Below are 25,066 nucleotides of genomic sequence, written 5' to 3' on the forward strand. Positions count from 1 at the left end.
TTCCCCTCAAATACTTTAGCATTCATCCCCTAAGAAAAATATCGATTCTGTAAAACCTAGTAATAAGTGCATATTCAGATTTTCCAAGTTGTCTCAAAGATAGCTTTATTTTATATATATATATATTTTATACAGTATCCAATCCAGATTTATGGTTTACGTGTTGCATTTGGTTGTTTTGAACATTTTTAATGGCTGCATAAATTCCATTTTATGGATTATGAAATTAGTTAATCATTTACCTACTGTTGGGCTTACAGTAGGTTGTTTGTTAGTCACAGTGAACTTCGAAAGTAAGTTTGTATAAGGATCTTTTCATATTTCAAATTATTTTTTACAGTTGAAATTACTAGGTATGAACATTTTTTAGAGCTCTTGATACATATTTCCCAGTTGTTCTGCAGAAAGGTTCTATTAGTTTATACTCTCATAAACAGTATGTGATAATGCTAATCTCACCTCAGGTTTGGGCAGCACTGAATAGTAGCACAGTATTTACAGTTTTTCTTTTCTAATTTGATTGGCAACAAATGGTTTCTCTGATTTCTTACATGTTTAAAGATACTTGTATTTCTTTTTTTTGTGAGTTGTCTTTTCTTTTGTTTGTCCATTCATATCTTGAGCTGCTTCTTATGAGTTCCTTGTATATTATGAAGACTTTTTTTTTTTTTTTTTTGTGGTACGCAGGCCTCTCGCTGTTGTGGCCTCTCCCGTTGCGGAGCACAGGCTCTGGACACGCAGGCTCAGCAGCCATGGCTCACGGGCCCAGCCGCTCCGCGGCATGTGAGATCTTCCCAGACCGGGGCACGAACCCGTGTCCCCTGCATTGGCAGGTGGACTCTCAACCACTGCGCCACCAGGGAAGCCCGAGAGACTATTCTTTTGTTATATTATTGCAGATATTTTTTCCTAATTGTTATGTGTCTTTTACTCTTGTTTATCATTTTTTGACCTGTGATGTCTTCTTTTCAATACACAGACCTCTTACCTGAATTTTTTTCAGCCACTGTGGTTCTATGTTATGTATTCCAAGAATTTTTGCTAAAATTCTTTTGCGAACTGTGTTCTATTAAATAGATGTATTTTTGAGCCCCTTCTCTGTACATCTAATGCACATCTTCTCTTGTCACTTGTCAGTAATTCTCTTGAGTGCAAGATTTTTCTATCCCTGCTCAGATTTTTTCAGAGAAAGATAAAAATCAAGTATGTTTGTTTCTACCTTCTGTCCCTAATTTGTATTACTTAATTCTGTACTACAGTGTTTTGAGTTGTTAACCTTTTAGGTGCTTTTTGTAGAAAGAAGCAATAATGGGGTGAGGTTTTTTACTTTTTCATATTTGCTTAAAACGTGGTTGGTGTGTGGGGAGTCACAATAAAATTTAAAGAGTTCTTTGAGCAAAATATCCCGGCCTATCTGCGAACACATGATTGTGTCTTTTTGCTGTATAGTGTTTTGGGAATGTCAGTGGAATCTGCTTCTCCTGTGGGTGAAGAGAAGGAAGAAGAGATGGAAGAGAAGGAAAAGGAAGGAGATATTTCAGAGGATACCACACACTCCCTTGGTGCTGAAGGTAGCTTTATGCCTTTTTCAGGATAGTAGATTGGTCTAACCCCTTTAACATGAGCATGCAGATGTCTAAATTTCTCCCTTTTATCAGGTTATAGATTTCTTATCATTAAATTGAGAATAGTCATTAGGAAATTTGCTGGTAGTCTAAGATAATCCACCTAATTTGGTGTTCAGGAATTTTTAGCTCATTTTTTAGCCCCCTTTCTGCATACTGACTCCTACTTCTTTTGTATTCATTTGTTTTTCAAATATTTTTGGGATGCATGCCTTGTGGGGTGGAATTACAATCTGAAGTAGAGTGTTCTCTGCGTGTGTGTGTGCGGGGTGGGGGCGCTTATGTAGTTCTTTAGAAAGTGGAAATAGTCTACCTTTATTAGGTGCTTGTAAGGCTTTATAGTATATAGTTTTTTGCTTCATTATGCGTTTTCCCCCTTTGCTTTTAGTGCATTTATTCTTAATTTTATTTTGAAAAAATTTGGGGGGCAGGTGAAGGACTTTGATGTGAAGGACTTAATAGTCCTTAATAGGACTTAATATGACCTTCTTTTGCTAAAGGGCAGCACCTTGCATAGTACATAATGTTGTGGGATGATACCTAATTTCTTGGGGTTTTCTTCCTAGATCCTGCCTCATCACAGCTGGGCTTTGGGCTTCTAGAACTCTCCCAGAGCCAGGATGTTGAGGAACAAACTGTGCCACGTGAAGCAGACAAAGAGCCTCTACAGTCAGTAACCACCAACTCTGCTTATACTAGGCTATCTGATGTGGATGCTAATATTGGTACGTAACATGTTTTCTGGCATTTAGAGTTTGTTTATAAGTATTTTCCTCCCACGCTAGAGCTAGTTGTTTTTTCCTTGATATATCTTATAGCTATCTAAGTTAATATAATCTAAATTAGTATAGTTAGGTTGTAGAGTTGTCTGGCGAGTACTTGTCAGTTGATGGCTTGCATACTAAGGTTTTTTTTTTTTTTTTTTTTTTTTTGGTGGGGGTTATGCGGGCCTCCCTCTGTTGTGACCTCTCCCGTTGCGGGGCACAGGCTCCGGGCGCGCAGGCCCGGCGGCCATGGCTCCCTTTTGTTTTTTTAAAAAAATTAATTAATTTATTTTTGGCTGTGTTGGGTCTTCGTTTCTGTGCGAGGGCTTTCTCTAGTTGCGGCGAGTGGGGGGCCACTCTTCATCGCGGTGCGCGGGCCTCTCACTGTCGCGGCCTTCTCTTGTTGCGGAGCGCAGGCTCCAGACGCGCAGGCTCAGTAGCTGTGGCACATGGGCTTAGTTGCTCCACGGCATGTGGGATCTTCCCAGACCAGGGCTCGAACCCGTGTTCACTGCATTGGCAGGCAGATTCTCAACCACTGCGCCACCAGGGAAGCCCCTAAGGTTTTTTTGTAAGTGGGTAATTGGTTATTTTCCTTTCTGGAATGATGCCTGTATATATTTTCAGTTTGTATTTCTTTCTTTAAAATCTTTGCCTTTTAAAAAGCATTTGGGACTACTTCTAGTACTTTGAAAAATTAAATATCTCCTTCCTGTCTTCTTCTAAAACTTTAAGCAATTAAGCATGAAGAACAGTCTAATGAAGGTATCCCCACGGCAGCACAGCCCAGCAAGGATATCCCTGTGGCAGCACAGCCCAGTAAGGATGTACCTGTGGTAGAAGAGCAAAATTCACCACCTGCAAGGTAAACAAAGTTCTTTCTAGAAAGTATTTTTGGGTTTCTGCTGTCGGGTTACACTCATTTCACTTGGCCAGGTGGAAACATTTTTAGAAATTCTTGATTTTTTTTTTCCCCCTTGCCCTGGGCATATTTATGGTCCAGTAGAAACATTTATTGTTTATGAATTCTCATTGTGTCCTTATCTTATCTTTAGGCATATTACAAGCCCAATTTATTGCTGCTCTAACTGTAAGGATGACCCCTTAATCTTTGGTTGCTATTCCTCTCTCTTCTTTGTCTGCAGAGGCACTATCTCTCTGTGGAATGTCTTTCTAAGTTCTCTAGTGTTGTAAGAGTCACAAGAATATTATATTTGAAAGTCTACTGTTTTTATACTTGAGGAGCACCCAGATTGCTTTGGGTCCTCAGGTATCCTGCATCTGGTAGCTTATGGCATAGATAAATAGGGAGGTATTCTTTTCCCTGTCTTTCAGGATCTTAACTTGGTGGGAATTGGGCAGTATACCTTTGTTCTGCCTATGGTGATTGTTGTATCCAAAACAGCATTGTCTCTGGTCAATACCTCAAGTTTAGATACAGCAGAGGACAAGTGGGATGCTTCCATTTTGGAGGAGGGAATGAGTAAACATTTAGTATTCTTTTGTTTCTTCCTTCAGTAGAAACAGTGGGGAATGGGGTACTGAACAAAGTTGAATATCAAGAGAAGTTGTCTTTCTAATGCAAAACACTCAGCTTAACGGGGGCTGACTTTTTCTGCTTTTCCTTAGGAAATTACTCTCTAGGTAGTTTTGCTATCCTGTTTACTCTGGGGAATGGTAGAGTAGGTGAACCTCCTAAGTCTGGAAAGGAGCCAGCAGTGAGTGTCTTACATGTATAAGTAGTATTTGTGTGAAGGAGTCTTGGTTTGGGGCTTGGATTGCGTAGATCAGATCAAAAAGGTCAGCAGAAGATAACGTGTGTGGCTGGTGCAGAGGATGATTTACATCCAAGCTCTTTCTGTGGGAGGTCATTGTTAGTTCTGGCATTGTTGCGGTCTGGATCACACTGCTTCATGCAACTCTAGATAACAACGTATGAAACAAAAATCCCTAACTCACTTATCAGAAATCTTGGACAGCATGCAGCACTGCAGTGAGCAGAGTGGAAAAGAGGTATTGCTTTGTGAGAGACTGAAACACACTTTGAAATGGGCTGAGGGCTTTGCATCATTATGAAGTGTAGCTTATTTCACTTTTAATAAATAGTTTCTGGAAGTTTTGAAACTAAAAAAGGAAGACACACAAAACAGGAAATGCTTCTTTGTTCAAAGATGAAAGCCTTTGAACATAGTAACTTTTTCTCCTGGTGATATGAATTTCCTAGGTCAGAGGACATGCCTGCTAGTCCCAAAGGCTCTTTTGCTGCTGTGGAAACAAAAGAACAAATATCTGTTCAAGAACTTCTGGAAGGTGGGATGCAGATTCAGAAATCACCAGAGCCTGAGGTTTTGTCAACTCAGGAAGACTTGTTTGACCAGAGCAATAAAACAGGTACAAAGAGTAATTAGTTGCCATAGCTCTTCTTTTCTGAAGATCTAAACTTTTATTTCTGTTCTGAGGCTACTGTTTTAAGTCAGAAGGCACTTTATAGGTGTGCAGACTTGTCTGTGGTATGGAAGGAAAGTACGTTTCTAGCTGCTTAATGAGAAGGGCTTTTTGGAAATAATTGCTATTTAACATGTGTTAGCATAATTTTCTTTCTCTTTTGGAAGTGGAGATATTGAAGAATACTAGCTAATAATATGGCAGATTTAATGTTATGGACAGAGTAGCTATTTCTGTTATCATAAGTCTTCAAATCTTAAATATCATGATAATTAAGTGAAGATTTTCATGTTCACCTGGGTAACAGTCACTTATTCATCTGTTTATTAGTTCCTCTGCCACAAATAGGAAGTTATGGTCCAGCAGAAAGAACATAATACCTTTAGAAGACTAGAATGGTATTTGTTTCACCTTTCATTAACCCCCACCAGTGCCCCATGCTGCAACCTCACAGAGCCAGAAAGCTTCAGTAACAATCAGCAAAATATGATGTATTGGTTGTAAGTAGGGAGGAAGAGAAGGTTATACTCTTGTACTATGCTGTGAATGTGTGCAGGACATACAGAGCATCACCAAGAAACCTTTTCTGGTCTCTCATTAAAGCTACAATGTTGTATTTAAGAAATTTCTTTATTCTTGCAATTAATATAGCTGATACTACATTTGTTGCTAAGGAGAAGGGACCAACAGGAGCCTCTTCGTAGTATAAATCAGTAATGGCTGCTCATATATCCTTTTACTTACGCTTTAGTATTTTTTCTGTCTTTTGAGGAGCCCAGGTTCTAATCATGAAAATTGCTGCATTCATATCATCAGGTGTCATGCACATCGTTTTGACTTCTCCCATCTGCATCATGGCATGAGCTTTACTTCACCTTAGGTAGACCTTGGAATAAAGGGCTCACTTGCTGTCTTGTAATAGAAATTTCACAGGAAAGAAGAGCAGCCAAAGAGAGGTTTAAGCGTCCTGGCTTTTCTTCTCCAAGCTTCGATCATGACAGAAAGGACTAAGGAGTTCTTTTTGTCAATTCTTTATTAAAGAAACCCATAATTCATTAGGGAGAGGATGTTTAATGGTCACTCAAGATTTGCGTTAGCGTGGCATTCCACTAATTGTACTGCAGTTAGAAAACAGTTTCTGCCCTCTTGGAACATGGGTGGATATATGAATATTACACTTTTTGTACTACTGAGTGTTTTTTGTTTTTTTGACAACTCAGTAATGTCAATATGAGAAGTAACTGCAACTACAATTTTTTTTTTTTCTCAGTAGCTTCTGATAGTTGCTCTACTCCTTCAAGGGAAGAAGGTGGGTGTTCTCTGGCTTCCACACCTGCCACCACTTTGCACCTCCTGCAGCTCTCTGGTCAGAGGTCTCTTGTTCAGGAGAGTCTTTCCACGTAAGTAAGCCTAAAATAACCCTTTCAAGGAAACATGTGCTTGATGGTTTTAGGCTAAGGTTGAAAGAGCTAAAGTTGGTAGTCCAGAAGTCTTTTTGAAACTGAAAAGTAAACTCTAGGCTTAAGAATTTTGGGGAATAAGAACTTAATGGAATTATTGAAGGCAGGTAGATCTGCTTTCCCATTTGGAGATTTTAAAATTGTAGCGCAAAGGTTTCACCAGGAAAGAAACTGCCCAGTTATTTAGAGACTGTTACATGTCCAAAACAAGCTGCCTGCTGCTCCATTTGGCTAGCAGTTCTTCCCATTTAATGGCATAGGGGTGCAGAAGAGGTTATGCTAGAGTTGACAGTAGTTGGATTTCTTTATCCGTGTTAGGGCAAAGAGGTTGCTTTTTTTTTTTTTTTTAATGAGAATATGCATGATCTTTCTCATAATAGGCAAAAAATGGAGTAAATATTTGTCTCAAATCTGCAGATGAATTTTTTTAGCACTATCTCATCCTGCTTTTCAGTCATGATGTCCTTGTGTCTGGTCATTTACTTTCTCTTGTAATCATATGGCTTTTCCCGTATTTTTTTTTTTGTTTTTAATTCTAATTTTGGATATGTCTGGTGTGAGAAATAGTTATTGAAGTATTGTTCATGGCTCTTCTACCAACATCGGTTAGCTGTTTGAGAGAAGCACTAATAAGTACTTGAATGAGTTACAGATATTTTTGCTGTTAAAAAGTAGAAAGCAAGTGCAAAGCTGTAGCTGTGGTAAAATAACCTGTGGCTCTCTCTTTGTATAAAGGAATTCCTCAGACCTTGTTGCTCCTTCCCCTGACGCCTTCCGATCTACCCCCTTTATCGTTCCTAGCAGTCCCACAGAGCAAGAAGGGAGAAAAGGTGAGCTCTCTTGATCTGTCTGTTGATCTCAGGTTAGAAGAGGGGCAGCACTTCTTCTGCCTTGTGAAGTGTACTGTTCCTTTACATGTTAGAACACTGTGACCTCAACTATTCGCTAGGACTCATGTCTAAGCTTCAGGGGAGTGGCCTAGTGTTAAGTGCTTTCCTCAGTTCTTTGCTCTTCTAGCTCTGATTCTTCTGAGAGTTCTGTATTGACAACTTAATTTTTGAAAAGACCCTTAAGGGAAAATTGTTCAAGTTGAACTCAAATGAATTATCAATAGTATAATGAAGACCTTTATTGCTATTGGCCTAATAGTCTCCAGCAACATGGTAACATGTTACTGGTCAGAGGGAACCAAAAATTGTTTCTTTTGTTCTTTATAGATTATTTCTGCTATTATCAAAGCAGTTTTAGCCAAAGAGTGGTTAGGAGCAGGTGGTAGAAATTTTGACTTAATTCCCTTCCTCCTTTGAGGACCTAGTGATTTTATATTACTTTATTCACAAGAAAGTTTTTCTTTTTACTTAATTTATGTCATTATCTAAACCTCTTTTGCTCTGTTCTAGTCTCCTATCCAGTCATTCAAGATATTTCTAAATTTTTCCTACTTCTACAAAGCCTTTTCCAATAAATTCCATGATTTTTTTCCTTTTCATTCTTTCACATATCAATAATGGTACAATTGCTAATATTTATTGAACACTTATTTTATGGCAGGCACTGTTCTTTTTGCTTTTCTTTCGTTCTAGGGTCTTCTCTTTGTTTCTTTTTTTGTTTGTTTGTTTTTAAATCCTCACAACAGTCCTAAGAAGTAGGTGTTACTTTTATCCCCATTTTACAGATGAGAAAATGGAGGCACAGAAAGATTTCACAACTAAGTCATAGAGGCAGGATTTGAACTTGGGCAGCTGCCTCCAGAGCCTGTGCTCATGGGTTTTCATTTACCCATGACAAAATTTAATCTTACACTTTCTTCTGTCACAAAGTTTGTGTCTGGCTATTTTCTCTTGAAATCAATGTAGGTATCCAAATGGACTAATATTCTAAGCATAACATGATTAGTGATATCTTCAGTGAAAAATAAAAGTGAATCCATTCTACAAAAAATGCTATTAATGCAAGTTAAGTTTGGCTTATCCTTAGAACCATTTTTTCTATCTGTAGTGTGAACACTGAAGATATATAAAAATAATTATATTAAAAATGCTTTCTCCCTGACTGTAAACATAATTAGTACTTACTGTGGAAAGTTTGGAAAGCATATGGGAAAGTAATGAGAAGAAAATAAAAATCACCTGTGATACCACAGTCCAGATATAATTAGTATTTGGATATGTGTGTTTCCTTTCAGAGTGTTTTCTATGCATAAATATAAAGAAGTATGTTTACACAAGTGGGATCATGTTATGTATATGATTCAGTGTTCTTTTTTTTATGTAACATGGTATTTTCCTTTGTCAATTATATTTTAGATTTAATGCATTTGCTTAATATGTGCATAACTGTGCAACTGTGTATGCTTTTTTGTATTTTGTTGTTGTTGTCTAAGAATATTAACCTAAAGCCTTTTTATATGTAGTGCTTAGAACAGGCCTTAATAAGTGCTTTGTCACGGCAATAAAGATCAAAAGGTGTAATGAAAATACTTAACACAGCTGTGGTAGTGTAATAAAGGCCTATAGCATCAGTTCCCGAACCTAGCATTAGAGTGGTGTGTGCGTTTGAGGCCAAGCTAAGCAGCAGGGGTAGGTATTGAGGTGGAGGTGGGGCGGGTACCTGGTAACATGAATGTGGATTATAGGGAAAAACTAAATGGCGTAGGTACTTTGTGAGAGTGGTCTAAAGGAAGCCTGTTTGGGGTCAAGCTGTAAGATAGGGGAAAAGGGGTTGATGAATCAAATACGTACCAAGCTAGACTGACTCTGAGGAAGATCCTGTTAGCCTACAGGTGGGTAGGATACTATATGAAAAGCAGCGTTTTGTGTTTTGTTTGTGTTTGTTTCCCTCCTGAGCAATTTGTCTTAGGATTAGTGTCTTGTACTTTGTTCTTTGATAAATCATTGCTGATTGTCATTGATAGATTTTTTTTTTTCCTTCTTCTCTATTTGTCCTGGCATCCACCTCTCTGCACTTAGCAGTTAATGCAAATAAAATGAGTTCATAAATACGTAGATATTTACTTAGAGTGGTGAACAAGTTCACCGCCTTTCAAGGCCTGTGGTTAAATTAGGTGCCATTAATCTGGGCGTTCCTATGCAAATGTGAAAACTGAGCTATAATCAGGAAAGGGTCTCAGAGGAGCCAAGTTAATTTACTATCATATGGATGGATGGGTATCCCTAGGTGAACCCTATTTTAATCTATATCTGAGTATTTTAGGAGTGTGGACTTCCCTCCCCCAGGGAAATAAAGTGTTTCTAGATTTCTAGGACTCAATCTTCTATTAACCTATCAGCTTTTCTGAAAATTGTCACTGTTGTTTTTAGGGATGAAAATATCTGAATATAATTGTTATTAGTGGTATTGGAACATGAATAGTATTGATGAGTGCTTATTTCTCAGTTTGTTTTTCCTGTTTTAAACCAGATGAGCCAATGGATGTGTTAGTGTTACCTGAAGGGGGAGAGTCTTTCCAGAAGAAACTCCAAGGTGATGAACCAGTAGGGATAGAAAACCCCCCTCTCCCACCTGAGCCCACTATATCACCACAAGCCTCAACACCGGTATCTCAGAGCACACCAGTCTTCACTCCTGGGTCACTTCCTGTTCCATCCCAGCCTGAGTTTTCTCATGTGAGTATCATAGAAAAAGTTTTTTCCTCCTAACATCTTTTTTTTTAAAACAACTATATTGAGGTATAATTTACAAACCATAAACCTCACCCATTTTAAGTGTATAGTTTAGTGATATTTTAGTAAGTTTACAGAATTGTGCAGCTGTTATCAGAATCTAGTTTTAGAACATTTCCAGGGTCATCTAACATCTTGATGAACTTTTTATGTTTGAATTTTGTACTATGTCTTTTTTTTTTAACATCTTTATTGGAGTATAATTTATACTATGTGTTTAACTTCTTAAAAATGTTGCTTTGAAATTGAAAGGGGGCATTAATCATTATTCTGCCTTAATGCATGAATTTCTCACTAAATCAACCCTAGGCTTTCCACCAGTTGTCAAAAATCTCCTTTCAAGATGTTCAGGGGCCTCAAACTTCTTCATTTTGGAGAAACCACTTTTGGAGCCTCCTGAGTTCTATCCTGTGCTACTGCCTTCTATTCCTGGTATATAACTGTCACCTCCCTTTCATTGTCTTTGGAGATTGTCCTTACCTGTCTTTGTGTTGGATTCCTCCTGGGCTCCGTGTCTTCTTGCTTGGTTTACTCCCTCATTTTGATGGAGGACATTCTTTAGTAGCATACTTTCTACTCTCATACATGATTCATAGTTTGTAGGAGTACAGAATTTTAGGTTGGAAATAATTTTCCTTTAAACTTCTGAAAGCATTGCTCTACCGTCTTCAGACTTTCCAGTGTTGCTGTTGAGAAGTGTGGCCAGTTTGATTTTGATCTTTAATATGTGAGCTGTTTTTTTTCCTTACTGGAATCTTGTAGATTTTTCTTTTTATCCCCAGTGTTCTGAAACTTCCAGACCCTTGGCATAGGTCTGTTTTCCTTCATTGTGTTGGTAAGCCCTCTCAATCTAGAAACTCAAGCCCTTCAGTTCAGGGACATTTAATTATTTAATTTCTTCCCCTTTGTTCTTTTTTTTTTCTTAATGGAATACCTATTGTTTGGATATTCATACTCCTAGAATAGTCTTGTAATTTTATTATTTTGTGTCCTACTTTCCATCTCTTTCTCCTTTTGTTTAACTTTCTGGATGATTTCCTCAACTATTTTTTTTTTAAACTTAAAACAAACCTCACTTTATTGAGATATAATTCATGCATCGTGTTGTTCACCCTTTTAAAGTGTATAATCTAGTGGCTTTTAGTATATTCACAAAGTTGTATAGTTATTCACCAGAGTCTAATTTTAGAACATTTTCATCACTCTTCCCTTCCACCCCCAACAAAAGACCCCATGCTTCTTAACAGTCACTCCCATTTCCCCCACCCCCAGCCCTAGTCAATCTCTAATCTACTTTGTCTCTATGGATTTGCCTGTTCTGGGCATTTCACATAAGTGGAATTATACAATATGTAGTCTTTGGTGACTGGTTTCTTTACTGTAATGTTTTCACAGTTCATCCACGTTCTGACATGTACCAGAACTTCATTCCTTTTTATTCTGAATAATAGTGTGTATGTACATACCACGTTTTATTCATCCATTTATCAGTTGATGGACATTTGGGTTGTTTCCCCTTCTTGGTTATTATAAACAATGCTGTGTACATTTGTGCACAAGTTTTTGCACAGATGTGTATTTTTATTTCTCTTGTATATAATTAGGAGTGCAACTGCCACATTCAACCATTTAACTTTCTCTGAGACATTAATTTCTACTCTTGGGTTTTTCATTTCTACACTCTTTTTTTTTTCCTTGAATGTTCTCCCTTTTTAAAAACGAGCATTTCATCATTTCATGGCTACTATCTTATCTCCTTAATGATATTAATAATAGTTTCTGCGAAGTTTTCTCCCTGCAATGGTCACTATTTCTTCAAATAGATTTTAGTTAGTTTTGTTAGTTTTGATGTTTGACTTTTAAAGAGGCTTTCCTCAAGAGTCTGATAATAATCCTTGATTGTCTGACTACTTTAAGAGTGAAATCCCAGAAAACTGATTAGAAGTTCTGAATTGGTGGTTGGTGCTTCTTGAGTCTGGAATTTACTGTAGTGTGATCTGCAGGGCCATTGTGGGGGTCCCCTAATGTCAGTATCTTGATTTATCTTGTCTTGTTCAGTTTCCCTCCTGTCTGCCATTGCTTTAGAAGTCTATGATGGAAGAGGACTGGGGGTGTTGAGAGGCAGGTGCAGGTTCCATTCAATATGTAAATTTTCATTTAATCTCCCTGTTTTCAGTCTGGTACTTTCTGATAACTGTGCCTCTTTTCCTCCAGTTCAGGGATGCTCTGTTTTACCCTCTCCAGGGCAGAGGAGGGTCAGGAAGAGCGAATCTGGGGATTAAACTGCTTCTTAAATAGATTTCCAGCCAGTCTTCCTCCTGTTTTTAGCACTACCCTCATCACCACTTCCAGAGTTACCTGGGCTACTGCCAAGTCCTGAATCTTTTTTGGGACATGGTAGTTCCGAGGTATAATTTGGGTTACTTCTTAGCTTTCTCCACTGCTGTCTTAGGAATTCAGTTTTCACTAGTCTGCTAGATAGATGACCACTCTCCAAAATTTTATTGTGGTTATCTGTTCTTTGTTCTCTTTTTCTTTTTATAAATTTATTTATTTATTTATTTATGGCTGCGTTGGGTCTCAGTTGCTGCGCGCGAGCTTCTCTAGTTGTGGTGAGCAGGGGCTACTCTTTGCGGTGTGCAAGATTCTCATTGCAGTGGCTCCTCTTGTTGCGGAGCACGGGCTCTAGGCTCGCGGGCTTCAGTAGTTGTAGCTCGTGGGCTCTAGAGCACAGACTCAATAGTTGTGGCGCACGGGCTTAGTTGCTGCGTGGCATGTGGGATCTTCCTGGACCAGGGCTTGAACCTCTGTCCCCTGCATTGGCAGGCGGATTCTTAACCACTGCGCCACCAGGGAAGTCCCTGTTCTCTTTTTCTTGAAAATGCATTTTTCAAAAAAATCCCTTTACCATTGCTTAGTGGGATTTTGGAAGAGAGTTAAAGAAAATGTGTGTATTAAATCCACTGTTTTTATTTGGAAGTTCCATACTTTTTTCATTATGTATCAAACTCCTTACATGTTAGTCTTAATGACTCACCTTTGCACATCTGTTATTTCTTCTGTAAATTAGTTATGGAAGTCCAAATGAACCTAATTTTGATGTTGTAATATCTATTTATTAATTTTTGGCTGCGTTGGGTCTTTGTTGCTGCACGCGGGCTTTCTCTAGTTGCGGCGAGCGGGAGCTACTCTTGGTTGCGGTGCGTGGGCTTCTCACTGCGGTGGCTTCTCTTGTTGTGCAGCATGGGCTCTAGGCGCGTGGGCTCGGTAGTTGTGGCTCGTGGGCTCTAGAGCGCAGGCTCAGTAGTTGTGGCACACAGGTTTAGTTGCTTCGCGGCATGTGAGATTTTCCCAGACCAGGGCTTGAACATGTGTCCCCTGCATTGGCAGGCGGATTCTTACCACTGCGCCACCAGGGAAGTCCGTGAGGTTTCCTTTTGAAGTGATGAAAATGTTTTCAAAGTAGATAGAGGTGGTGGTTGCACATTGTAAATATTCACTTTAAAGTGGTTATTTTATGAGTTTGACTTTTAAAAAAGTATTTATAATTTTATTAGCAATGTCTTAACTATAAGCCTTTGTAAAATGACTTTTTTTTTACAAGAAAAATTAATACATTTTTCTTGTAGAGTGTGTATAATATACAGGTAAGTGAAAATAAGATCATCAGTTATCCTTTCTCAAATAACTGCTCATAACTTTTTTGTTTTGTTTTTCATAACTTTTTAATGGTATATATTTATTAACTTAAAAAAACATGAAAATTATGTAAAAATGTATAGACCACAATAAAATATTTATTCATATACTTTTTTTTTTTTTTTTGCGGTACGCGGGCCTCTCACTGTTGTGGCCTCTCCCGCTGTGGAGCACAGGCTCCGGACGCACAGGCTCAGCGGCCATGACTCATGGGCCCAGCCACTCTGCGCCATGTGGGATCTTCCCAGACCGGGGCACGAACCCGTGTCCCCTGCATCGGCAGGCGGACTCTCAAGCACTGTGCCACCAGGGAAGCCTCCATATACTTTTTTAACTAAAAACTTTTCTATTTAATGCATAGCCTGAATGTTTTTATATATTTTTTAATATTCATCTACAATTTTGTGTAATTACAAAGTATTCCATCACGTAGGTGTATCATAATTTTTAAATGAATCTCCTATCAGTGGGTATTTAAGATATTTTATATTATTTCCTTTTCTAAATAATAATTTTAGTATTGAACAGCAAGCACTGTAGCTAAATCCCAGTATATTTTCATCAAATAATTTCCTGGAACTGGAATTATTGGGCTAAAGGGTATATAAAATTTCAAGGCTGTTGTTGTGTATTGCCAAATTGCCATTAGAAGTGTTGAACCAATTTATACTCAGTCATGCCTCAGAGTATATGAGCAGATTGAAATTTATGACTTTTTATAATCTGAAAGTGTAAACAGTAACACCAGACATTAAAATACCAGAAGTTACAGAATATACAGAATGTTTGGCAACCTATTTTGATTCCTCATTCCCTTAAAAATAGGAAATGAATGCCTTACCAGCTATGTCTAGAGTGTTATAGCATTTATGTTAGGCAAAATAACAAATTAAATGTAAATTCTTACATAAAAACATATTTAAGCTTTGGGTTATTTTCTTTTTTTAAGGTATTATTTACATAAAATAAGAACGCCATTTTAAGTGTATAGTTTGATGAATTTTGGTAGTTGTATACAAATGTATAACCACCATCACATCAAAGTACAGAACAGTTTCCTCACCCTAAAAAGTTTCTTCATAATCCTTTGCAGTTGATCCCTCCTCCCCACGCCCCCATCCACTCTTCTACCCTAGGCAAGCATTCATCTGCCTTCTGTCACTATAGTTTTATTTTTTCAAGAATTTCATATAGGTCTTCCCTGGTGACACAGTGGATAAGAATCTGCCTGCCAATGCAGGGGACACAGGTTCGATCCCTGGTCCAGGAAGATCCCACATGCTGCGGAGCAACTAAGCCCATGTGCCACAGCTACTGAGCCTGCGCTTTAGAGCCCGCGAGCCACAACTGCTGAAGCCCGCGTGCCTAGAGCCCGTGCTCCGCAACAAGAGAAGCCACTGAAATGAGAAGCCCGTGCACCGCAACAAAGAGTAGCCCCTGCTCGCTGCAACTAGAGAAAGCCTGTGTGCAGCAACGAAGACGCAACACAGCCAAAAATTAAAAAAAAATTTCGTATAATTGGAATCAAAAGTGTATGTTGTTTTGTGTTTGAGTTCTTTAGCCTAGCATATTTTTGAGATTCATTCATATTCTGGCAAGTTTTAATATTTTAATCCTTTTTATTGTTAAGTAGTATTCTGTAATATAGATATCCACAATTTATTCACCAATTGATGAACATTTGGGTTGCTTCTAGTTTTGGGCTATTATGAATAATACTGCTGTGAACATTTGCATACTACATCTTTGTGTGGACATATGATTTTATTTCTCTTGGGTTAATACCTACAAGTATAATTTCTGAGTCATATGGTAATATTAATGTATGTTTAGCTTTAGAAGATAGTACCAAACTGTTTTCCAAAGTGGCTCTAGCTTTTGCATTGCCACCAGCAGTATATGACAGTTGTAGTTGTTTCACATCCTCACCAACAGGATGTTCAGTCTTCCTTGTTGGTATGTAGTGATATCTGTTGACTAATATTATTGTAAACTTTGAATTTTAACGTCTTTATGAATGCTAGCATATTTTGAAATGGTGGGATGTGAAATAAGGACAGGCATACCTCATTTTATTGCACTTTGGTTTATTGTGCTTTGCAGATAGTTGGTTTTTTACAAATAGAAGGTTTGTGGCAATCCAGCATTGTTGGATGACGTTTAGCATTTTTTTAGCAATGAAGTATTTTTTAATTAGGTATGTACATCTTTTAAAGACATAATGCTATTGCACACTTAATAGACTATAATGTAAACATAACTTTTATGTACACTGGGAAACCTAAAAATTTGTGTGACTTGCTGTATTGTGGTGGTCTGGAACTGAACCTGCAGTATCTCTGAGTTATGCCTGTATATAGTCCCACTTTGTGAGAACTGAAGTGGACTGTGTAGGCATATGTTCATGTGATTCCTGTATAATTGAGGGCCCATCATACAGTGTATGACATGATTTTAGTAGTGATGTACAGTTAAATTTAAGTGTCTTCCTACCTAAGTTAATACCTTTAGGTTTTTGTTTGGATTGTGCTTATTCTAGATCAATGATTCACAAGAAGAGCATTAAACAGTGACTTGTGTTGATGAAAAGACTGGTGATTATGGCCCTAGAGTTTTAAAATTCTTGTGTAGTTGATGTAGAAATTTTAGAATTGAAGGATTAGATATAAAAGAAATACGATTATGACAAAATGATTATTTGTGTCTTTTTGTTCTTCCCTAGGATATTTTCATTCCATCTCCAAGTTTGGAAGAGCGGTCAGATAATGAGAAGAAGGATAGAGGTTTGCATAGTTCATCTTTGACTGTTGAGTATTCTAAAACTTCAGAGACTGAACCAAAGAATTCCTCTGAGGATCTTGGGCTTTCTTTGACAGGGGACTCTTGTAAGTTGATGCTTTCTACAAGTGAGTATAGTCAGTCCCCAAAGATAGAAAGCGTGAGTTCTCACAGGATTGATGAAGATGGAGAAAGCACACAGATTGAGGATACTGAACCCATGTCTCCAGTTCTCAATTCTAAACTTGTTCTTGCTGAAAATGATAGTATCCTGATTAATCCAGCACAAGATGGCCAAGTGGAACTGAATCAGAATGACGATAAAACAAAGGGGGTTAACACAGAAAGCAGAGACGACATTAGTATTTTAGCTGATGGTTGCAAAGGCAGAGAAGAAGCTGTGGTGGAAGACGTTTGTATTGATCTCACTTGCGATTCAGGTAGTCAGGCAGTTCCCTCTCCAGCTACTCGATCTGAGGCACTGTCTAGTGTGTTAGATCAGGAGGAAGCTATAGAAATTAAAGAACATCATCCAGAGGAGGGGTCTTCAGGGTCTGAGGTGGAAGAAATCCCTGAGACTCCTTGTGAAAGTCAAGGAGAGGAGCCCAAAGAAGAAAATATGGAGAGTGTTGCATTGCACCTTTCTCTGACTGAAACTCAGTCCCAGGGGCTGGGTCTTCCAAAGGAAGTCCCCAAACAAGAATGCCAGGAAGCTATGGAAGTTGAAACCAGTGTGATTAGTATTGATTCCCCCCAAAAGCTTCCAGTACTTGACCAAGAATTGGAACATAAGGATCAGGAAGCATGGGAAGAAGCTACTTCAGAGGACTCGAGTGTTGTCATTGTAGATGTGAAGGAACCATCTCCCAGAGTTGATGTTTCTTCTGAACCTTTAGAGGTAGTGGAAAAATGCTCAGATTCTCAGTTGTGGGAGGATGATGCTCCAGAAATAGAACCATGTGCTGAGAATAGAGCAGATACCCAAGAAGAAAAGAGTGCAGAATATGAAGGAGATCTGAAATCAGTGACTGCAGAAAAAGAACCTGTAGAGGCAGACTCTTCACAGCCTCCCTTGACTTTAGTGAGAACAGATGATGCTCCAGGACCTGACCAGGAAATGCAGCAGACCCAACCAAAAGAGACAACAGTTGGCACATTAAGGGATGACTCAAAAATGGCTAATACAAAGCAGCTGGACTCAGGTGTAGGGGCCCAGCCACTGGAGAAGGCCTCTGCCCATGCCTCACAAAGCTTCTGTGAAAGCTCTAGTGGTAAGTGTGATTACAAATTGTTCTGTGTTTCCAACCAAATTATAATTTGGAATGGAAGGTAGGAGAGAACCACGTGCTTATTACATCAGGGCTGAAAATTAACTTGAATTTATGTTTATGAGCAACCAATAATAGTTGGGATATTTAAAATTTGGGCTTGTATTTTTCTTTTGTAGCTGTAATTATTTTTAGAATCAGAGATCAGTTGAGGTTTTTATCAGCTTTATAACTCAGGAGTAATCAACATGAATTTTCTAAGTATTTAGAAATTGTACCAATCTGGTATTTTCTACTTAGGTTCCAACCTTGTTCCATATCTTTATATTTTGACAGTGACTTTGTAGTACAGGGATCTTTTCTGATTACCTTACACAGTTAAATCATATTCAAAACTCTGTGGATTGTTTCTTCCTTATGGACATTAAGTAAACTTCCTAAATTTGGTTCAGCATATATACATCTTAAACCTTAAACTGGGAAAGGTGTTAGCTTGTGTTCTTTATTTTATAAAGTCAAGAATGAGAATATAGATTACTTTCTGAAATATTTCTAGAATGTCATGTATGACATGAGCTGAAAAGAATTCAAACTTTCTGAATGTCCAAAGTTAGTATAATTTAAAAACAAAACAGGGACTTCCCTGGTGGCGCAGTGGTTAAGAATCCACCTGCCAATGCAGGGGACATGGGTTCGAGCCCTGGTCCAGGAAGATCCCACATGCTGCAGAGCAACTAAGCCTGTGTGCCGCAGCTACTGAGCATGCGCTCTAGAGCCTGCGAGCCACAACTACTGAAGCCCGTGCGCCTAGAGCCCATGCTCCGCAACAAGAGAAGCCATGGCAATGGGAAGCCTGCACACCGCAATAAAGAGTAGCCCTCATTTGCTGCAACTAGAGAAAGCCCGTGCACAGCAACAAAGACCCAATGCAGCCATAAATCAATCAATAAATAAACAAATAAACAAAGCAAACTCCAAAAACAAAAGGATAAAAAGAAAATACAGACTTAAGAAAACAAGCTTCTAAGGATATGGAAATGAGAAACAGTATTTAGGTAACACCATAGCTATTAGTATGGGTGATCATACCTTTCATCGTTCCTGGAACAGTCCAGTTTATAATTCTTGTTTAGGAGTGATTATTAGTAGTACTTTTTTAAATCTCAAAATTGCCTCTGTTCATTAGGCTTTATATTCATGAATATTTTTTTTCCTCTTCAGAATGAGAAATGTTAGAGCTGAAAAGGAGGTTAGCCGGTATTGGGTTCAGTCTCTTCTTCCTAAAGTCATGTGGCTAGTTAATGATTGAAGTGGAACTAGAACTTAGGTCTCCTGATTCCCAAGTCTATGCTTTTTCCTGCTATAAAACTGTATGATATAGTTTCTTTGATTCTGTTGAGTTATGGTAAAGAACTGTCTGAATGACCTAATATTCTATATTATTGAAGATTTTTATAATTTCATTACATCTAAATACTGTTGTCGATCTAAGTCATGTTTTACAGGAAGGTTGCTTTGGTTGCTATACAGAAAGAATTGTGGGTTGGGGAAAGGGGGAGACTTCAGGCAAAGTAATGGATAGGCTGTTGTAATAGTCCAGGAATGAGGCATTGAAGACCAGATAAGGGTAGTAGCAGTGCTGCCTGTATAAGAGCCAGTTTTCCATTAGGTTTTAGTGATGTGTTAGATCAGTGGTGCTAAGATAACTTTTCATAAATAATCTTCTGTAATTAACGCTTGCATATTACATTTGCGTATTATGGTTTGTCACGTGGTACTTAGAGATTTTATACAGATTTTCAAAAGTCTGAATGGTCAGTCATAATGTGAGGGACAATCATAATGTGAGGGATGGTTCCTGTCAAGAGAGCAGAATAGGTGGTTGTTCCAGGAATGAAAATTCTGTAAAATATATCTTTAGAACGTATGATGCTTTGTGAGGTGGTTTTTTGGTTTTTTGTTTTGTTTTGTTTTGTTTTTTTTAGTTTCTGTATATTTTTTAAGTTCTTTATTAACTTAAAGGACTTGCTTTTTAAGGAGTTGCCAGAGAATGAATGCTTACCTATCAACCCATTTCTTTTCGCTATAACTATGGTGGAATTCTTTGCCATTTAGATAATGACGTTGAGATTCTCCACTTCTGCTTTTCACAGTTTCTTTAGCAGCGCATGTGTACTTTTCATCCTTTATTTCTAAAGTCCATTCATTTTCTCTTTTCATCCCTTCAAGTTGCTAATTCATTTTCTTTCATGTAGATGTAAGAGATGTTTTTTGTTGTTGTTTTGTGATTTTGAAGAAAAAATATCAAGGTGTGCTTGATATTAAAGATAATGAAGGGTGGAAGTGGAATGGGAAGAGATGAAAGAAGAAAAATGTGGTATAATAAGAAATATATTTGGTCTTCATCCAGTTCCTGGCACTGAGCTCCTAAAACCCTTGTAATTTCCTAAGTGATAGGAATAGTTTAAGCCCTTTCTGTCACACCTGAGTAATGCTATAGAGGTGATTTAGGGTGGGATCTTCCCTACATAGCCTCAGGGATGGGGCTGTTCACCAGAAAGACAAAGTGATTAGAGGGTTGGAACTTCCGGCCCCACCCACCAACCTCCTCGATGGGGAGGGGTGGAGATTAAAGCTCTATAAAAACTCTTGAACGACAAAATTTGATGTTTCCTGGTTGATAAATGAGCCAGGAGTGTATCTAATCCCAGTTCTACGGGAGACAAGTTCCTGCTCTCAGAACCCTCTGGACCGCACCCTATGTACCTCTTCATCTAGCTGTTCATCTGTGTCCTTTATAATAAACTGGTAAACGTAAGTAAATGTTTCTCTGAGTATTATAAGTAGCTCTAGCTAATTAATGGAACGTGAGGAAAGTGTCGTGGGAACCTGCAGTGTAGCGCCAGTTGCTTAGAAGCACAGGTAACAGCCCGGACTCCAACTGATGTCTTAAGTGAGGGCAGGCTTGTGGGACTGAGCCTTTAACTTGTGGGATCTGATGCTACCTCTGGGTAGATAGTGTCAGAATTGAGTTAACTTCGTAGGACACCCGCTAAGTGTGTGCTGGGAATTGGAGAATTGCTTGACGATGTTGGGAAGCACATTAGACAAACTGTTTTCACAAGGAATAGTGACTGGTTATGCCAGATTATAGTTATTTTGAGCCATTCCAGGAAAGTAAATACAAATTTTCATATGTCAGGTTTAAGAACAGCAATCTGGCGTAATTCTTTTATTCTCCCAAACTTAGTCGTTTTATTAAAAGAGATAATTAGGAAATCAGAAAATGTGATTTTGGCAATTTGCTAATTCTGATTAGAAATTGGAACTGAGACCTAGTTAAAAAGTAAAGCTTTGTCTCTTGATAAATGTTTAATAATGACTAACCAAAATGTGTACAATGGGGATGCTCATATATGTGAGATTTACCATTGCACAGAGATTTAGATATGAACACTACCGCTATGACCTAGAGTGAAATGCTGGTCAGTACTGCTGAACCGTGAAACCCAAAGATTTCTGTTAGAACCAAAGAGTATTTTGAAGTCCTTTAGCCCAGCGGTCCCCAGCCTTTTTGGCACCAGGTACTGGTTTTCTTGGAAGACAGTTTTTCCACAGATGGGGTGGGGGGTGGGGCGGAAGGCGGGGGGATGGTTCAGGCGGTAACGCAGGCGATGAGGAGCGGCAGATGAAGCCTCGCTTGCCGCCGCTCACCTCCTGCTGCGCGGCCCGGTTCCTAGCAGGCCCAGTGGTTGGGGACCCCTGCTTTAGCCCATGAAATCCTTTGTCGCCTCTTTGAGTATATTGTAAATTTTAAGAATTAACATCAGATTTTAACAGAGAATCCTACAGATTGCTAAAGCTTATAAATTAACTCCTTGGGTTAGCATTACACAAAATTAAAACGTCTAGATTTGAAACTATCCAACTTTGTATCACTGAGTATCCCCATATGCACTTACTGTCTTGGGGGTTAGATGTTTCTCTGTTCCTTTTGACCCCATGTTCCTCAGGCCTCCAAACTTTTGGGCTTCCTCTGTTTGCCTGGCCCCTGGTTGTCTACTTTGTGTCAGTCCTGTTGATGGTTCTACAGAGAGCAGAGAAAATAGTAGGAAATTGGTTGAGAGGCCTGGTGAGGGGGGTTGGGAATGAGGCAGAATTTGGGAGCAAAGGAAAAGAATAATTGAGATATTTCTTGCAGTTCTCCTCACTTTTGCTTTTTTTATACTTCTGTTTTGGTTTCCTTTTTGTTTATCATTGTTTTGTTTTGTTTTTTGTTTTCTCCAGAAACTCCATTTCATTTTACTTTGCCTAAAGAAGGTGATATTATTCCACCATTGACTGGTGCAACTCCACCTCTTATTGGGCACCTAAAATTGGAGCCCAAGAGACACAGTACTCCTATTGGTGAGTGATTAAAATGTAATGATGTTTAAAGCAGAATTTCTGAGATATCATTCTTTATGCCAGTGATTCTTTTATATCTGAGGAGTTGGGCCTGCCTGATAAGATTGATTTTTGTCTTAGGAAGAATAAGGTTGTGGTGTCTGATTCCATGAGTTTACTCCCAGGAGATGTTGAGCAGTGATGAGAGGAAGGAAAGAAAGGATGGAAAGAAGGAAGAAAGAATATTTATAAAGATTTTTTTCTATTACTTGGAAGGCCATAGACTCTGAGTGCTAAGCAATGATATAGAGCTGTTTTATGAGGAAGAGGTAGCAGGTAGGGTAGAAGTACTATTTATTCAGGACCTTGGCTAATCAGTCTGCTACTTGACAGGGGAAGGAAATTTAGATCCTCCTTCCCTGAAGCAGCTGGTAGTCTTCTACATTAACCTATTTGTTTTCTCTAGTCAGTGCTGGGAGGTAACAATGATGCCGTCTGGAGTCTCCTGCTACCTATGCTTGATGCTGGCAGATGTGGGTTGGCTGAGGGCTCATGCAGCATCCTTTGTCCAGATGCAGAAGTGGAACTGAATCCTGTTGCTCTTCTTAAGACCAGGTGTCAATACTAGTGCGTAGTTGTTGATACTTGTGACAGGATCTATCCTAGGAATCCTCTTCAATCCTGCAGAGCTATGGAGCCAAACAGGCACATTGATGACCTTGAATTGTTATTTTTCATATTTGTATTTTAGTGTTCTTTCTTCCTTCCTTCCCCCTGCCTCCCTTCTTTCAGGTATTAGCAACTATCCCGAAAGCACCATAGCAGCCAGTGATGTCATGTCTGAAAGCATGGTGGAGACCAACGACCCCATGCTTGGGAATGAAAAAGGAGATTCTGGGGCTGCCCCAGAAATGGGTGATCAATTGTGTCTGAGAATGAAATTGGTCAGTCCTGAGACTGAGGCGAGTGAAGAGTCTTTGCAGTTTAGTCTGGAAAGTAAGTTTTATTTTGTGTTAATCTTGGGTAACTAGTAGCTCCAGATCTTCATTTTGTTTTCATGATAGCACTCTGAAGTAGATATCCTTATTTCCATTTTATTATGAGAAAACTGAGACTAAGAGAGGTTTTAAACCTGAGGTTACAGTAATTGGTAAGAGATGGAGCTGGAGTGTGAATCAGATCCATCTGACTCTAAAGCTTATAATTCTTCCATTAGGTAGTTTGTAAAAGTGGTTTAATGGCGTTAGAAGAGGAAGAAGTTTTATAAAGGAGATTGTAAAGGAATATTCCGAAAGAGGACTAGGAGAGTGTAACGCCATGGAAGCCTAAGGGAAGGAGAGTTAAAAGAAGACAACAATGTTATGTGCAGAAGTGAGGTATAGTAAGATATATCTGAAAATGTACACTGGACTTGGCAATTAGGATACATTTGGTGACTCTAGCAAGAACTATTTCAGTATAGTGGTTTGGGTAGGAGCTATACTGAAGGTAATTGAGGAGTGAAGGGGAGGAGAAGAGGCAGCAAATGTATTCTACTTTTGAGAAGTTTATGTGAGAAAGAAAGAAAAAATATGGCAAGTTAGAGAGAAAGAAATACAGGACTGAAGGAGTTGTTTTGCTTTTTTTTTTTCATTTTTAGGCTGAGGGATACCTGAGCAGGTTTATAGATTGAAAGGAAATCTCCAAAAAAGAGATGGGTTAAAAATGAGACCCCTGAGAGAGAGATGGAAGGGGAGCTTTCAAAGACCACAGATAGAGTGAGTGGACTTGAATAAGGATTTCTCATTCTCCGAGACCAAAGAAAAGAAATTTTAGCTAATATATTTTGAGTTCTTACTATATGCCAGGCATATATTCCATACATGTACAGCTCATTAAATCTCATAACAAACCTGTAAAGTAGATCCTATTGTTATTCTCATTTTACAGCTAAGGAAACTGAGGCACAGAGAGGTTGGGCATGTTCCCTAGAGTCACACAGCTAGTAAATAAAGTAGCCTGAATTCAAAGTAGTTCCAAGAACCAGAAGTCTGGTTCTGAATTATAGTGCTATTCTGTTTCTCAGTGCTTATTGATTTGAAAATTAGAAACTCAGTAGAAATAAAGTATTACATGTTTCCATCCTTATTGTCATCTTCTCTGAAATCAAGTAGGACTTATCTAGAGAGAGTACATGGTAGCTTTGAATCTTTAGATTTGAAATTACAATTGGGAAGACCTTAAATGGAGCTAAACATTAAAGATGACCATATTAGTAAATTTTCCTACCTTTCCTGATAATTGGGTGCCATACTCAGTTTTCCTCATTTTATCTTCACAACAAACCTATGAGAGTTGGTCTTGCAGCTTGTGGGATCTTAGTTCCCAGACCAGGGATTGAACCCTGGGCCCACAGCAGTGAAAGTGCAGTGCAGAGTCTTAACCACCTGGACTGCCAGGGAATTCCCATGTTGGTCCTTTTTTATCCCTATTTTATAGATGAGGAAACTGACTCAGAAGATGAAGTTTACCCCTAGGTTGGACTGCTAAGTGCTAGAGCCAGGGCCTGAGGCAGGTTTCTGTATCAGAGCCAGTGCTCTAACCACCAAACTTCAGCTGCCTCCTTGATGGACTATTCAGATTATATTGGGTTATGACTTATTTTAGAAATGTTTAAAAATATTTGTTATTTTCTCAAAGGCTGGAATGAATTGTAAAAGAACAAATTTTAATCCCTTGGCATTAGTGGCATTGCTTTGAGACTATGGGATTCTTTTCAGTATGACCTTTAATTTTTGCTACAGATTCTTTCTTGAAAGTGTGTTTTATTTTTCAAATATCTGTCCCAAAAGCACTTTGGGAAGAACTTGAGTACCTTCTATGTATGGGTTCTTTTAAAACTGTACACTGGGGCTTCCCTGGTGGCGCAGTGGTTGAGAGTCCACCTGCCGATGCAGGGGACACGGGTTCGTGCCCCGG

The 25,066-nt window shown here is 38.7% G+C and overlaps 1 protein-coding gene across 3 annotated transcripts in view; it reads left to right on the forward strand.

Annotated features, from left to right (window-relative positions):
* The window catches only part of TP53BP1 (tumor protein p53 binding protein 1), a 64,169-nt gene that overhangs the window by 7,691 nt on the left and 31,412 nt on the right, over nt 1-25,066 (forward strand). Inside the window, exons 5-14 of one of the 3 annotated variants that reach the window (XM_007114200.3) lie at nt 1,450-1,571; nt 2,192-2,350; nt 3,125-3,254; nt 4,614-4,780; nt 6,105-6,234; nt 7,030-7,124; nt 9,715-9,920; nt 16,399-17,725; nt 22,010-22,129; nt 22,901-23,104. In XM_007114200.3, the coding sequence (XP_007114262.2) occupies nt 1,450-1,571; nt 2,192-2,350; nt 3,125-3,254; nt 4,614-4,780; nt 6,105-6,234; nt 7,030-7,124; nt 9,715-9,920; nt 16,399-17,725; nt 22,010-22,129; nt 22,901-23,104 (2,660 nt within the window). The remainder of the gene's footprint in view (nt 1-1,449; nt 1,572-2,191; nt 2,351-3,124; nt 3,255-4,613; nt 4,781-6,104; nt 6,235-7,029; nt 7,125-9,714; nt 9,921-16,398; nt 17,726-22,009; nt 22,130-22,900; nt 23,105-25,066) is intronic. The other 2 variants (XM_007114201.3, XM_024115826.2) reach the window with 2 other exon arrangements.

The sequence above is a fragment of the Physeter macrocephalus genome, chromosome 11, assembly GCF_002837175.3.
Source record: "Physeter macrocephalus isolate SW-GA chromosome 11, ASM283717v5, whole genome shotgun sequence".
NCBI classification, from domain to species: Eukaryota; Metazoa; Chordata; class Mammalia; order Artiodactyla; family Physeteridae; genus Physeter; species Physeter macrocephalus.